At 59.7% G+C, this 13,627-nt stretch overlaps 4 protein-coding genes across 13 annotated transcripts in view; 1 reads left to right on the plus strand and 3 right to left on the minus strand.

The window, feature by feature from the left end:
• Nucleotides 1–7,000, plus strand: part of RNF123 (ring finger protein 123) — a 33,216-nt gene extending 26,216 nt beyond the window's left edge. For 7 of the 8 annotated variants that reach the window (XM_047849845.1, XM_047849841.1, XM_047849847.1 and 4 more), the window contains 8 exons: nt 79–163; nt 1,493–1,632; nt 1,732–1,920; nt 2,013–2,088; nt 2,301–2,385; nt 5,977–6,119; nt 6,269–6,584; nt 6,661–7,000. In XM_047849845.1, coding sequence (XP_047705801.1) covers nt 79–163; nt 1,493–1,632; nt 1,732–1,920; nt 2,013–2,088; nt 2,301–2,385; nt 5,977–6,119; nt 6,269–6,584; nt 6,661–6,781 — 1,155 coding nt within the window. In that variant the 3' untranslated portion in view covers nt 6,782–7,000. The remainder of the gene's footprint in view (nt 1–78; nt 164–1,492; nt 1,633–1,731; nt 1,921–2,012; nt 2,089–2,300; nt 2,386–5,976; nt 6,120–6,268; nt 6,585–6,660) is intronic. The other variant, XM_047849846.1, reaches the window with a different exon arrangement.
• On the minus strand, nt 2,748–5,977 carry AMIGO3 (adhesion molecule with Ig like domain 3). The gene has a single exon (XM_047849861.1). It carries the CDS (start codon nt 5,249–5,251, stop codon nt 3,728–3,730), a length of 1,524 nt encoding a protein of 507 aa, XP_047705817.1. The 5' UTR covers nt 5,252–5,977; the 3' UTR covers nt 2,748–3,727.
• On the minus strand, nt 6,970–9,502 carry GMPPB (GDP-mannose pyrophosphorylase B). Its single transcript, XM_047849865.1, has 9 exons — nt 9,096–9,502; nt 8,901–8,981; nt 8,761–8,809; nt 8,483–8,625; nt 8,110–8,268; nt 7,944–8,022; nt 7,742–7,869; nt 7,431–7,613; nt 6,970–7,348 (listed from the first exon to the last, which is right to left on the minus strand). Exons 1-9 carry the CDS (start codon nt 9,222–9,224, stop codon nt 7,217–7,219), a joined length of 1,083 nt encoding a protein of 360 aa, XP_047705821.1. The 5' UTR covers nt 9,225–9,502; the 3' UTR covers nt 6,970–7,216.
• Nucleotides 9,503–9,820: 318 nt separating this feature from the next.
• Nucleotides 9,821–13,627, minus strand: part of IP6K1 (inositol hexakisphosphate kinase 1) — a 61,605-nt gene continuing 57,798 nt past the window's right edge. For all 3 annotated transcript variants that reach the window (XM_047849862.1, XM_047849863.1, XM_047849864.1), the window contains one exon: nt 9,821–13,299. In XM_047849862.1, the coding sequence (XP_047705818.1) occupies nt 12,766–13,299 (534 nt within the window). In that variant the 3' untranslated portion in view covers nt 9,821–12,765. The remainder of the gene's footprint in view (nt 13,300–13,627) is intronic.

Here is a 13,627-nt window from a genome sequence, read left to right on the forward strand (position 1 = left end):
GTTGGATGGGAAGTGGCTATGGCTGGCTGAAGGGAAGGGTTTCCCTGCCTCCCTGACCCCCACTGACCCTACCCACAGGGCTGTGGCTTTGGGTACCGCTATACACGGCTGCCGCACCTGCTGAAAACCAAGCCAGAGGATGCCAACTTACCTAGCCTCCAGAGTGAGTGTCCAGGTTGGGTGACCCGATGGCTCTGGCCCACTGCTGTTGGTCTTCTTGGACTCTTCTCGCTTCTCCTGGCCTGTCTCCCGGACTCTTGTTGGGCCCCAGCTCTGCCCCCCGGCATTTCCATTTCCCTGCTTCCTCCCAGTCTAAGGACACTCTGGGACATCTCCCCCTTGCTCCCCTGTCCCATGTGTGTCCTTTGGGCCTGAATGCTGTGCATGGGTCATGGTGAAAAGGGGCAGCATCTTCTCAGGGTGCTGGCAGCTTACTCAGAGTGAGGACTCCGAACCAGCTCCCTGACCTCCAGCCTCGTCCTGGCACCATGTCCACCTCCCACTTCAGTGTACTTGAGTCAAGGCAGGGGCACAGACTGGGGCTTGGTCAGGGCCCCAGAGGGTGCCCATGGTGTTCCCAAGAGGAAGGGGAATTTGGTTGGGGGCAGAGGTTGTACTGTCTCTCCAGGGGCCATGGATGGCCCAGCAAAGCCCTGTGAGCCTGAGGACCTTCACCTAGGCCCCTCCTGGGTCCTGGGTTTTCTGCCTTGCAGTCTGCCTGCCATACTCTGCACTCACCCCACTTGGTGGTTTTCCTAGGCCTACGTGATGTGTTTCTGCCTTCATGGGCAGGGTTTTTGCACAAAAGGGTCCCCAGAGACTGAGTGCCTTGTGTGAAGTCACTCATCAAGTCCTTGCCGGTTTTCTTGGATGCACCAGCGGGTGGAACTGAGCTGCAGTTAGAGTGGCAGTGGGACTAGATACTCATCCTGCTGGCTGTAGGAACTATTGATTTGCATGGAGTGGGGGGTGGTGTCCAGCCCGGCTGTGGCTTAAGGGCTCTGGTTACCGCTCCCCGTCAGCCCAGACTTGGCACCCACCACCTCGGCCATATGCCAGGGCCAGGCCAAGGGCAGCAGAGGAGAGTAGAGGACGGCAGGGCTCTGACACAGTAGGTCTTGGGGATGCTGGTCTTGAAATGAATGAGGAGAGGCCTAGGTCACCCTGTCTGGGTCTAGCCCTCTCTGCGGGGCATGCAGCTGAGGACTTCTTTGGGGGCAGGCTATGGCTGGGGGGCTGCTCTAGGCCAAAGGGATGGTGTGGGGCCAGGAATAACTTCAGCCTGTGGCTTGCCAGCAGGAGGAGGGACAGATTTAGCCCTAACCCCCAAGCAGCACTGTACCCTGTCTTCCCTGCCTTCATGACCTGAGCATCCTCAGGGAGTCATCTTTTTGTCCTTACACCAATGGCCCAACAAGTCAGGACAGAGGTAGACAGGGAGGAACCACAGACCAGAGTCCCCAGTGATGCCACCGTGTCAATGCCCCTGCAGAGCCCTGCCCCTCCACCCTGCTTCAGCAGCACATGGCAGACCTACTGCGGGAGGGTCCTGATGTGGCACCCAGCTTCCTCAACAGCGTCCTCAACCAGCTCAACTGGGCCTTCTCTGAGTTCATCGGCATGATCCAGGAGGTGGGTCACAGTGGGTCGCGTGGGCTGTGGTGTTGCAGAGGACCAGGCATGAACTGCAGTGTGGCCAGGCCACTGACTGCCCACCTGCTGGTGGCTCAGATCCAACAGGCTGCCGAGCGCCTAGAGCGGAACTTTGTGGACAGCCGGCAGCTCAAGGTGTGTGCCACCTGCTTTGACCTCTCGGTCAGCCTGCTGCGTGTCTTGGAGATGACCATCACGCTGGTGCCTGAGATATTCCTGGACTGGGCCCGGCCTACCTCTGAGATGCTGCTGCGGCGTCTCGCACAGGTGTGTCCATCTGGGCAGGGAGGGGGGCCCCTGGGGACCCCCCGGTGGTGAGCCCACCCATCCACTCCACCAATGGGCTCCTGCCCTCACAGCTGCTGAACCAGGTGCTGAACCGGGTGACGGCCGAGAGGAACCTGTTTGACCGCGTGGTCACCCTGCGGCTGCCTGGTGAGGACCCAGTGCCCTGAACCCAACGTAGCACAAGCCTTGGTTCCTCTGCTAGGAGTTGTGACGCCTGATTGTCCATTCTGCATTGGGACAGGCAGGCTTGGTACCCTCAGCCTTAGGTCGCCCTTCTGTGGGGAGGACAGGGGGGGCTCGCACTAGCCAGGAGGCCTGGATCCCTCTCCAGGATCCCTGGATCCCTCCTTTCCCTTCAGGCCTGGAGAGCGTGGACCACTATCCCATTCTGGTGGCTGTGACAGGCATCCTGGTGCGGCTCCTGGTGCATGGCCCGGCGTCAGGGTAAGTGTTAGGCACCAGGGCCCCATGGGAGCTGGCATGGCTGATGGGGAGTGCACCAGGCAGGGTCTCCCTGGCGCCCGCCGTTTCTTCATCTCTAAAATGGACCTCAGCATCAGGCGTTGAGGCCAGAGGGAGGTCATGAGGTACAAACTGCCTAAACAGGTGGTAGCAGCAGTAGCTCTGAGTAGGAGAATTGGGGACCCCAGCAGAACAGGGTGCCCGAGCCGCATGGGCATAGCCACTGGCTTGTGGTTATACCTCAGGCATGGGCGGGGTGCTCTCCTGCAGCATCCAGCACAGCACTGCTGGGAAGGGGGGCTGAGCGCACACACTGATACTTGTGTTCACGAAGGCTCCGGTGATGAGCGTGTACCGCCTTTATTAAGGAACTCCACAAACAACTGGATCCAGGACTTGTAGGAGCCCCCAGCTCAGCACCCACGCAGGAGGGGTTCCCAGGCCCCCCGCCCCCTTCCCTGCCTCCCTGTGGTGGGTGGTAAGAGCATATGAGACCAGGGCACTGCCTCAGCCATTAGACCAAGATCAGTGCCAGACCTTAAGAGGCTTCTACCCTCGAGGGACAGCAAGTTCCGGCTAGGCCCTCCCATCTTGGCCATGCTCGGGCTTTTTACTGCTAAAAAGCTGGGGGCACAGGCCATGTTGCCCCTTACTGCTGTCTTGTGAGCCCACGGGAGAGGCTGTGTTCTCAGAGTGGCCTGTGGCTGCCCCTGACCAGAGGGAGCAGGGCCACTCTGGCTGATGCTCAGGCCAGGCCCCCTGGGGGTCTCTTGAGGAGCCCCACCTGCTTCCTTCCTGCCCAGCAGACTGCATGGAGTTGTGGAGCTTGAAGTAGGTTGGATGTTGGTGCATGTTTCCTCCTTCCACCCTGGGTGGGGGCCTAGGTCTTCCTTTGGAGTCCTTCTCCTCTTCCCCTGTGGGCCCACTCTCTTCCTGTCCCCTTGGGAAGGGGAAGATGGTTATGCTTCAGTACTTCACCACGGCTTGGTAGCTGCCTTGGCCTCTGAGGTGGTGTACCTAGGGCTCTCAGGCAAGGGCTCTTCCAGATGGCCCCAGTTCCAGTCCTCGTGGGACGTGTGGGCACCAGTAGGTCCTGCTAGGGTCTAGGGCCTTTGGGCCCTGTGTTAGAGCAGAGCAGGAGAGAGGGTGGGGAGCCCAGCCCCTCCATTAGTGAGTGGGGCTGCTGTGGTTGAGGTCACGGCCGTGCAGGAGGCTGGAGGACCAAACCCAGCGCTCCCACCAGCATCTGGCAGTTGTCAGGGCGGCAGCAGGGAGCAGGGCGAGCAGCGGGTGGCAAGTGGCCTGGCTCTGGGCCCAGGGCAGCCTAGGTCATCACCAGACCCTCAGAGCCCGTGGAGCTAGCAGACTCAGAGCCAGCCTTGAGCCGCAGGCCCACAGGATTGTAGAGATCAAAGTCCTCGGCTACTGCCAGCTGCACACGCCCATTGAGGCCCCTCCTGCCCGGCTCCAGAAAGACCACATGCTTGTGGACACTGGCCTTGCGGCTGGGCACATCCGGTGGTGTGCTGAGCACTGAGGACTGTGCGCTCAGCTCCTGGAGGGGGCTGGGTGCCCGGGGCCAGCGGCGGCAGTGGCAGGTGCGACGGTAGCAGCGGCGGCAGCCTGGGCAGGGTGGCGCAAAAAGGTAGAGCAGCACGAGCACCAGGCCCACAGCGCAGCCCAGCAGGGTGGTGAAGCCTGTGTTGAAAGCCTCGGGCTCAGGGTGTGGGAAATGCACGCTCACGTTGTACTCGTGAGTCTGGTTGTGATGCAGGCGGGGCCCGGCTGCCAGGCACACAAAGACCCCCTCGTGCTGCGGCTGCACATTGCTGATGGCCAAGCTGCCATCAGCCAGCACTGCGATGCTGCCATCTCGGGATCCTGGTGCCACCAGCAGCTCGTGCTGTGGTGACACCCAGGCGATGCGCACGGCTGGGGCACTGGTGTTGCAGTGCAGCCTCAGGGACCGACCCATCTGCACGTGCAGCTGCACTTCGGGCTGCTCTAGGCCCTGAGCCAGGGCAGCTGAGCAATTCTCAAAGACACGGCTGTGCTCAAAGAAGCGCACACGGGATGTGGGTACCTTGAAGGCCAGGCACATGTACTCTCGGGCAAAGTCACTCACAGCGCTTAGGCCCCGCTGATGCCAGCGCTGCAGCAGGTGGTAGAGACGGCAGTCACAGGGTAGTGGATTGTTGTGCAGATAAAGGCCATTCTTAAGAAAGGCTGGCAGTGCAGCCAGGTCAGGTACTGGGATGCGTCCCAGGCGGTTGGAGGAGAGATCCAGAGTACGTAGGTGGGTCGTGCCCAGACCGTGCAGGTGGTCAAAAGAGAAGGAGGAGAGTTCGTTGCAGCCCAGGTAGAGGCGGCTGAGTGCGCCCAGGCCATGGAAGGCGTGCTCATCCAAGTGCGCTAAGCGGTTATTGAACAGAAGCAGCCTCTCGAGCGCCCCCAATCCTTCGAGGTCGTGGCGGCCAAGCGCCCGCAGCGCGTTAGATGATAAATCGAGTAGCCGCAGGCCGCTGGCGTTGGTGAAGACTCCGTGACCTAGCACGTCCAGTTCGTTGTGGCCTAGGCGCAGGGCGCGCAGCCGGGAGAGTGGCGCCAGCCAGCCGGGGCGGAGGCGCTGGAGCGCGTTGTGGCTCAGGTCGAGGTCCGCAGCAGCGGCAGGCAACGCAGCCGGCACGTCCTGCAACCCCAGGCCCGCGCAGCTCAGCAGGTCAGCGGCGCACACACATCTGTAGGGGCAGTTATGGGGTGCAGAGGGCAAAAAGCCCTCTGAGCCCAGACTGCCCACCCCGACGCGCGGCATGCACAGCAGTGCGCCCAGCAGCACCAGCCAGGCCATGGTGGTGACTGCCGGGGGTGGAATGGGGCAGTTCTGTGTGGGGCGCGGCTCCAGGACTCACCCACTTCTGCTGGATGTGGGCTCCACCCCACACGCCAACCGCCCCTGCTTCCCGGGTCCAGGTCGGGACTTGGGGCCGAGCTCCACTCAGCACTCCCTCCTCCGGCTTCCCCAGCTCTCCGGGAGCTTCCCCGATCGGCTTCTAAATACTCTCCTGGAGGAGGGCGGGGCCTCGGCCTCCCATTGGCCCCAGGCCGGAGGGGGTGGGGCACACCCCCCCCCCCCCCCCCCGCAACCTCGACCTAGGTCCCAGGGTGGCCGCCAGAGGGGGCGCGAGTCCGTCTCTGATATCCCAGCCTGTTCTTAGCCTATGGCTTTCCCTGGTGCCTGTCTTCCCGGGAATAGTAGCAGGGAAACCTGGGAGGCACGCCTTTAAGCTGCTAGTGCTATTTATTTGTTTTCTTTGGAGTTAGTGTATATTAGGGGGTAGGTAGAGTTTCAGTATCTGCTAGTCACCCATTTAAACTGGTACAAGGGCTGTATGGTTCTTACTGGGACCCAGGACTGGGCGGGGAGGGTAGGGGGTGTGGCAGTGTGAGCAGCAGGGAGATGAGGTGGGACAGAGGCAATTCAGGTGGGCTGAATTGTCCCTCCCACCCCTCCAATAGGTATGGTTTTCAGATAGGCCCAACCTTCTGACTACCCTTGCACCCTCTCCCACCCAGGACAGAAAGAGCCACGTCAGTGCTCCTGGCTGATCCCTGCTTCCAGCTCCGCTCTATATGCTATCTCCTGGGGCAGCCAGAGCCTCCTGCCCCTGGCACTGTCCTGCCTGCCCCTGACCGGAAGCGCTTCTCCCTACAGAGCTGTGAGTGGGCCAGGGGTGGGTCAGGGAAGAGGGATCCGGGATTGGCCTAGGTGAGGAGTCTCCAGAAGAGCAAATTCCCAAGTTGTGGTATTTAAGAGGGACTGGGTTCTAGGGCCACGTTGGGTCTGACAACTGCCACCAACCCCCAGACACAGATTACATCAGCGTTGAGGAGCTGGCCCAGGTGGAACAGATGCTGGCACACCTGACTTCTGCGTCGGCCCAGGCAGCAGCTGCCTCCCTGGTGAGTGGGAGCCACTGCACACACGTCCACACCACCCAAACACACGTTAGCACAAATGTGCATACCACACACGTGTGGCATGTGTCCTTGTCCGGGTATCTGACCCCAGCCCACCCTGCACTCTGCTCCCTGCAGCCCACCAGCGAGGAGGATCTCTGCCCCATCTGCTATGCTCACCCCATTTCTGCCGTGTTCCAGCCCTGTGGCCACAAGTCCTGCAAGTAAGTGGGCCCCATTGGTGCAGGGGGCTGGGGAAGCAGCAGGGATACACAGACCCTCCTCCTCCTCCCGTTGTAGAGCCTGCATCAACCAGCATCTGATGAACAACAAGGATTGCTTCTTCTGCAAAGCCACCATCGTGTCTGTAGAGGACTGGGAGAAGGCAGCCAGTACCAGTACCACTTCCTCGGCAGCCTAGCCCACACAGCAGCAGCCTCCACCCTTGAACTCAGACCCAGGCTGGGCCCTATTTATGAGCTCCTCTTGCCCTATTCCCCATGTTCTCCCCCATCCCCGCCATGTCCAACCTCCTTGTCTGAGTGTAACCTCACTGGCAGGAACCCAGCCGTGTCCTAATTGTGCCTGAGCTTGACTTTCAGTCAGGGCCACAGTGAACATTAAATTATTATTCCATACAGCCCTGGCCCGGACCTTCTTGAGGGAGTAGGCTTTGTAGAGGATGCCCAGCAAGGATCCTGCCAGATTATGTCCACAAGAGAGGGCAGGTGTCCAACAGCTTCAGCCTTGTCTAGTCCTCTGAGATAACGGCGAGTCCAGGGCCTTTTGATGTGTCAAGCCAGAGCTCCCCATGCCAGTAGGGAAATGGAGATTCAGCCAGCCCCATGGTATCCCCTCACATGATGATGCGTGGTTCCGGCACCGACTCGCCAATAGACTTGTGGGGCAGCACACTGGCCCCGTTGAGGTAGAGCTCGTCGTTAACTATGACGTCCTCACCCAGCACTGTCACGTTCTCCATGCGCACCTCGAGGGAGGGGGCAGGCCTGGTCAGCAAGGCAGGCACATTCCCTGCCCCTCTCCCCATCTGGCCCAGCCCACAGGCTTACCCACTGGCCCACGCGGCAGCGCCAGCCCACAATGCAGGACTCGAGCCAGGAGTGGGATCGGATGTGGGCATCTCGCAGCACTGTGCATCGCCGGATGCACACACCATCCTCCACTACCACGCCAGGACCCAGACTCACGTTGGGGCCGATGCTGCAGTTCTGGCCAATGCGGGCACTTGGGTCCTAAGGACAATGAGGGAAATACAAGTGAATCACTTGTCTCCCGAGATGAAGTCGGGGGGGGGGGGGGTGGGGGGGGTGGGGAGTGGGGGGAGGACGTGGGTTTACGATGGGCTGGGCAGGGGCCTTACCACCAGCACATTGCCCACAATGCCAGGGCCTGAGCACAGTTGCTCAGGCTGCTTCTGTCGCAGGGACTGTAGGAAGAGGCACATGCCAGTGAGAAAATCCTTGGGCTGCCCTATGTCCATCCAGAAGCCTGTTGGGAGGAAATGCATCAGGGGGCTCAGCCCAGCCACACCCCACCCCCAGCCTGTGGCCTCCCTGCCTCACCCTGCAGCTCCATGGCATATAGTTGCCCCTCCGTGGCCATGACAGGAAAGATCTCCTTCTCAATGGATGTAGGTTGCAGCTGTGGGAGTGGGCAACTCGTGAGCAGGGTCAGGGGGAGTAGGGGCCTGCCCTGCCCCAGCCCACCCAGCAGCTGGCTTCTACACACCTGGATGCGCCGCAGCACTGCAGGGTTCAGAATGTACATGCCTGCGTTGATCTTGTTGGACACAAACACCTGCGGCTTCTCCACGAACCGGTGAATGCGGCCTGTGTCAGCCTCACATACCACCACACCATACTTAGAGGGTTCCTCCACTTTGGTCACCTGAGTAGAGGGGGACCTCAGGCCCAAGCCAGTGTGCCTGAGCCTTGATATGCTATGCATACTGTCCTAAATCTCCGGGGCTGTGCCCAAATGCTTAAAGACACATACTGCACAGCCCTGCACCCACAACACAAGCAGATAGTTAAGAGCCGCAGACTGGAAGAGGCTGGGCATCGGGGCAGGAGTGTCAGAGAAGAAAGACCTGATCCCTTACCAGGATGGAGCCCTCCTGGCCATGGTGCCGGTGGAACTGCACCATGGCTTGGAAGGGGAAATCGCAGATCACATCACTGTTGAGAACGAAGAAAGGATCTGCAGTCTCAGAGAGCAAGTCACGGGCCAGTGCCAAGGGCCCAGCTAGGAGAGAGGTGCAGGTCACCATCTTTCTAGGGGTTTGAACCTTTGGAACCAGGCTCAGCATACCCCATCCACGCTGAGTCTCACCCCTTCTCAGACCCTAAACCCCAAAGGAACCTTCCTGTCTTTACTAACCTGTGCCTAAAGGCTCTTCTTCGTGAGACATGGAGATTCGGATTCCCAGCTGAAAGGGATAAGCCGCCTGTCAGGTTCCTCCCAACAGGATGGGTGGTTGCGCGGGGAGCAAAGAAAAAGGTCAAGAGTCCGAGCCTCACCCTCTGCTCCTGCGCCTTCATTTCCTTCTCCAGCACCTGAGACATGTAGCTCACCGCCAGAATCACGTGGTCTACGCCTGCCTGTTGGACAAAACAGCGCCGGCCGACAGAAGGTCTCAGCCAGAAGGCACGGGCATTCACGACCTAGTCCCTCGTCCTGCCAGGTCCCACCACGACACCGACCCCGGGTCTTACCGCGGCTAGCGCCTCCACTTGGTGCAGCAAGATGGGCTTATTGCAGAAATCCACCAGTGGCTTCGGGATGCTCAGCGTCAGCGGCCGCAGACGCGTCCCATAGCCGCCCACCAAGATCAGTGCCTTCATCGCGCCTGCGGGCGGCCGGAGAGTGAGTCCCAGACTCCGAAGCGTCCGCGGCCCGGCCCGCCCGGCCGAGCCCTGCCGCGAACTCCCGCCGCGGCCCGAGCCCTTCACCTGCCAGACTGACCCACTCTGGCTCTGCCTTGGCCGCCCAGTCCGCCCTGACGCCTACCCGGGACCGCACACAGGAAGAAGCGACGCCAGACGGAGAGCTGCTGGCCCGGAACTCAGGCCGGACCTAGGCGGGGGGTGACGTTGGCCCGAGCCGGCCAATCGGCTGCCGTATACGTGGCACGGACGCCGACGTCGGAGCGCCGGGGCGCGGCGTTCTGGCAGACGTAGCCAATGAGAGCCCGAGCACGCCGAGCTGCCATGGGGACCGGGACGGGGTCTGCGGGTCAGCTGCCCATTGGCGGATCCAAAGGCGGAACTGGCGCCAAGGGCGAGGCTTTCTCGCCGACGGGTGCCGGGGTCCGCTGCCGCGCGGCCGTTTCCGGCCCCGCCCCGGCGCAGCGGCTCGTGGGACTCGGCGGAGGGACGCGGGGCAATGGGGTTGGACCTGCCTCCCGGGAGCCGCGGGACTGCAAAGATGCGGACACAGCTCAGTTTCTAGCGGCTTTATTTTGACATACACGACCTCAGACACAAGCGGGGCGGGCAGCGCTAGGTGTACAGAAAGGGGCCGCCGGGCCCAAGGCCCGAGCACCCCTCCCCCGCACGCAAGGTCCCAAGGAGACGCAGTGGCCCAGCCGTGGGCGGAGCCGAGAGTGGAAGAGGGTGCAGACCTGGGGCAGCTTGGGCAGGTTTAGGCAGCTTCCAGGAAAGTGGAGCAAAGAACGATTCCTAGAGACGAGGCCTTACGGTGCCCCGAGAAGCAAAGGAACCACGTCCTTCCCAGGGTGCTCCAATTTTTCTCATTAAAATATTTTTTTAAATCAACACAAACAAAACCAAATTGAACAGCTTTAAAGTTCCAAGCAATCTGCATCTAGGGGGCGTGCACGTGGCCAGATGTGCGCGAGTGAGCAGCGGCTACTGAATTAGCCCAGGGCTTTGGCCCCTGGGGAAACCCCCACACCCACTGCACAGGCCCCAATGTGAGGGGAGGGAGAGGTGGGGTCTCCTGCAAGTTGCTACACTGGTCCCCTTCCTCGTTAAGCACCACCGGTCCCACCCCACCCCCCCTAGCCCAGGGGGCTGGTGTTGACTTGGCCCAAGTAAGCACTATAGAGGGGGGTCACTTGAGCGCCCCAACCCATGATCCCGCGTTGTACTTTGGTCCCAAGTTGGGGTTTGGGAAGGCAGGGCCTGGCAGGGACAGGGCTCTCTGGCAAGGACCAGGGAGAGAGTAGAGGCAGAGAGAGAGCGCATGTGTGCACACACAAGCCCAACACCCACCAGGTAACAGAGCTGGGTCCCCCCAGTGTCAAAAGTGCCGAAAAGAGGGGTCCTGCCCTAATGGAGAAGCAGCAAATCCCAGACCCTTCTGCTCTTTTTAGTGCCAGGAAAACACTGAAGATAAGTGGGTATAGCTCTCTCACTACGAAGAGAATGGGGCAGCATCTGCTCCCCCAAATACAGGAACTGAGGCGGCACAGCACATCACCAGGCTGGAGAGTTTCAACTGAAGGGAGTCCCAAGCAGCCCCTGACTCTGTCTTGGCCTTTGCCCTGCCAGGAAACGACGGTCTGCACTAATGAAGAGCTACTCCTCCTATGGCTGAAGCCACAGAATGGTACAAGAAAGATGGTCATTATTGACCAGAAACAGGCAAGCTGTCCCTCCCAGCCCCAAGGAATGGGAACCTGCCCACCACTGGCACCAGGATCAGAGGGCCGAGAAAGATGGGATCCATCAAGGAGCCCGTTTAAAATGTGTGAGGCTGCATCTCTAAGGACTAGGAAAGTAGTCCACCAGTTATCAAGGCTTCTCATATACAGACTGGCAGGCTTACCTTTAATGCCCAAACAAGGGCCATGCCAAAAGTGACAATGACAGCGGCCCTAGGCCCAGAGGTGAGGGCACTAACCATGGCAATGGCTGAGTGCCATGTCACCTCCTGGCCACATGTTAGAGGTGGCAGGTCTCTGTGCCATTAAGGGCTGGCGGCAAAAATTACTGAAACCACAAGAAGGGTTGCCCCTTGGGCCTTCACTGTACCACACTGTTGAGCAGGGCCACACTCCAGGCCTACAGACAAGGTGCTGGGCCAGCAGGGAAATACCTCATACAATTCATCTGCTACCAGTTCTTTGTAAAAAGGTAGCACCTGCTGACAACAGGCACAAGGGCCAAAGCTCATCTCAGAAATGGAAAAGACTATTTTGCTGAGGAAAGCATGATGGAAATCAATATTTACTAATAAACAAGGCTACAGCCCAGGGGAAAGATCCCACCCAAGTAACAAGGGCTGGCAGATGGAGAAATGGACAGACTGATGGATCCCAGGAATGATAAGACAAAACTCATTAGCAGAATCTGGGCACCTGCACCCAGGGCCCAAACAATGTCCCTATGAGAAGACAAGCTTAAAAAAAGCTCTCCCTCCCACGACTGGAGTTCCTTACAATGGGGCTGCTGCCTTGAGCTTAGCCTGGGGAAAGGTGACACCCTGAGCGGACCACAGCCCTTGAGCCCTGGGACGGGCAGCCCATCCAGAGGCAGCACAGCTGCCCAAGCTAGAGGAAGAGGACTCCCACCCATAGCCCAAGAACTGCAAATACTGTCTGGGCCAGAGCCACCAGAGGCCCTGGAGCCTGCTGGGACATTAACTCTCCTTGGCAAATACAGCAGGGACCCCTTCAGTGGGGCAGGAAGGGGTAGCCTCTTCAGGCAAGGGATCTTGGTGAGAAAGGCTGGCTGGGGTGTGCAGGCAGGAAGAGGAGCAGGCTCAAGTGCCAAAGAGTGCCTGGGAATCCCATGGCCTACTCTCTGTCAAAAGCTGGCTTCAGCACAGCTTCATGAATCTAGCCTCACGCCAAGGTCAGAACTGAGAAGGACGGGTCCAGCTATGTGCAACTGGCCCTGTGGTATCCTGGGGGCATCTGTTAAAGCACTGGCTGATGCCCACACCACCAGACTAGAAAGTCCCCAAGAGCTGGGCACCCAATCCTCTACTTCTGAGGAACAAAGGATGAGTGAGCACAGAGGGACCCTGCACCAGCCCAGTGCTTCACCCTAAAACCTGCAGGGCCCTATAGCCACAGACCCCAAAGACCTAGGCCAGAGAAACCAACGTCCAAGGGCACCCTGTCCCTGCTGCCAAGCCCATCCACCAAGGGCACCTCTTCCTTCCTAAGTCAGCCTGGACACAGCAGTCAGAACTGTAGAGCTAAAGAAGCCTGGCTGTGAGGATGTGTGTTGTGCCCTCCTTCACTTTATATATATGGATTCCAGGCTACAGCTAAAAACATTTCTTTTAGTTTACACCAAAGAGAAATATAACCCTTTAAAAGCAAGTCTGTGTGTCCTCACGGCGAGTTCAGTCAGAGCAATGGTCCCTGCCTGCGGGTGGAGAGGAAGGGGTTCTGGGGGCCCAGGGCGGGGCCTACTGGTTCTCGTCCCGCATCTGTTCCATGATGCTGATGAGGTTCTCCAGGCCGAACACATAGCCTCGGTCTGGCCCATCATGCACGGTGGGGTCATCCCGGAAGCCCTTGAACGTGCTATGTGCAAAGTCGATCATGCGGACATCCACCTTGGGTGGAGAGGAGGGGCCGGCCTCAGGGCTGGTGCTACTGGGGCTGGTGCTAGGGCCACAGGGTGGCGCCACCTCAGGGAGCCCAGTATCCAGGTGCTTGAGACGCATCTCGGCCCGGCGGTCCAGGAAGGACTCTGCCCGGCACTCCCTGCCATCGTAGATGACAAGCAGGGAGCTGGAATAGAAGCGGTAGGATGCCTGCCGCTCCAACACAGCTTTCAGGCCCCGCAGTTTGCTCAGGATGGGCTCAAAAAGGTCACGCCTCAGGTCCAGGCCATTGTGCAGGTACTGATAGAGGGCGTTGCGGAAGCCTTCAATGGAGAGCCCACGGCCATAGTACTTGTTCCTGCAGAGGTAGTGTCCTGTGTCCAGCTGGTATACCTGAAAGCCCAGGAGACAGAGGGGGTGAGCACCAGAAAGGTCTGATGACCGTATAGTGCCCTGGGCAGGCACTGTCAAAAGTACTTCTGACCAGCCTTAATCGTCCCAATGTTAAGGCAACAGGCTCTCACAGTGGCTCTGTGTCTGGAGCCCAAAGGTCATCAGGTAAGGCTGAGAGGGCTCAGGGAACATACCTATAAGGATGCACTCAGCATCCCGTGGGGCACTCACCCTCTCGGAGGAGATTCTGGACCACTGTGGGCCCGGAGGACACCTGGCATGGATAGCAGGCAGGCACATGTGCAACCCCAAACACGTGGGCGGCAGC

Source organism: Prionailurus viverrinus, chromosome A2 (genome assembly GCF_022837055.1).
Source record: "Prionailurus viverrinus isolate Anna chromosome A2, UM_Priviv_1.0, whole genome shotgun sequence".
NCBI classification, from domain to species: domain Eukaryota; kingdom Metazoa; phylum Chordata; class Mammalia; order Carnivora; family Felidae; genus Prionailurus; species Prionailurus viverrinus.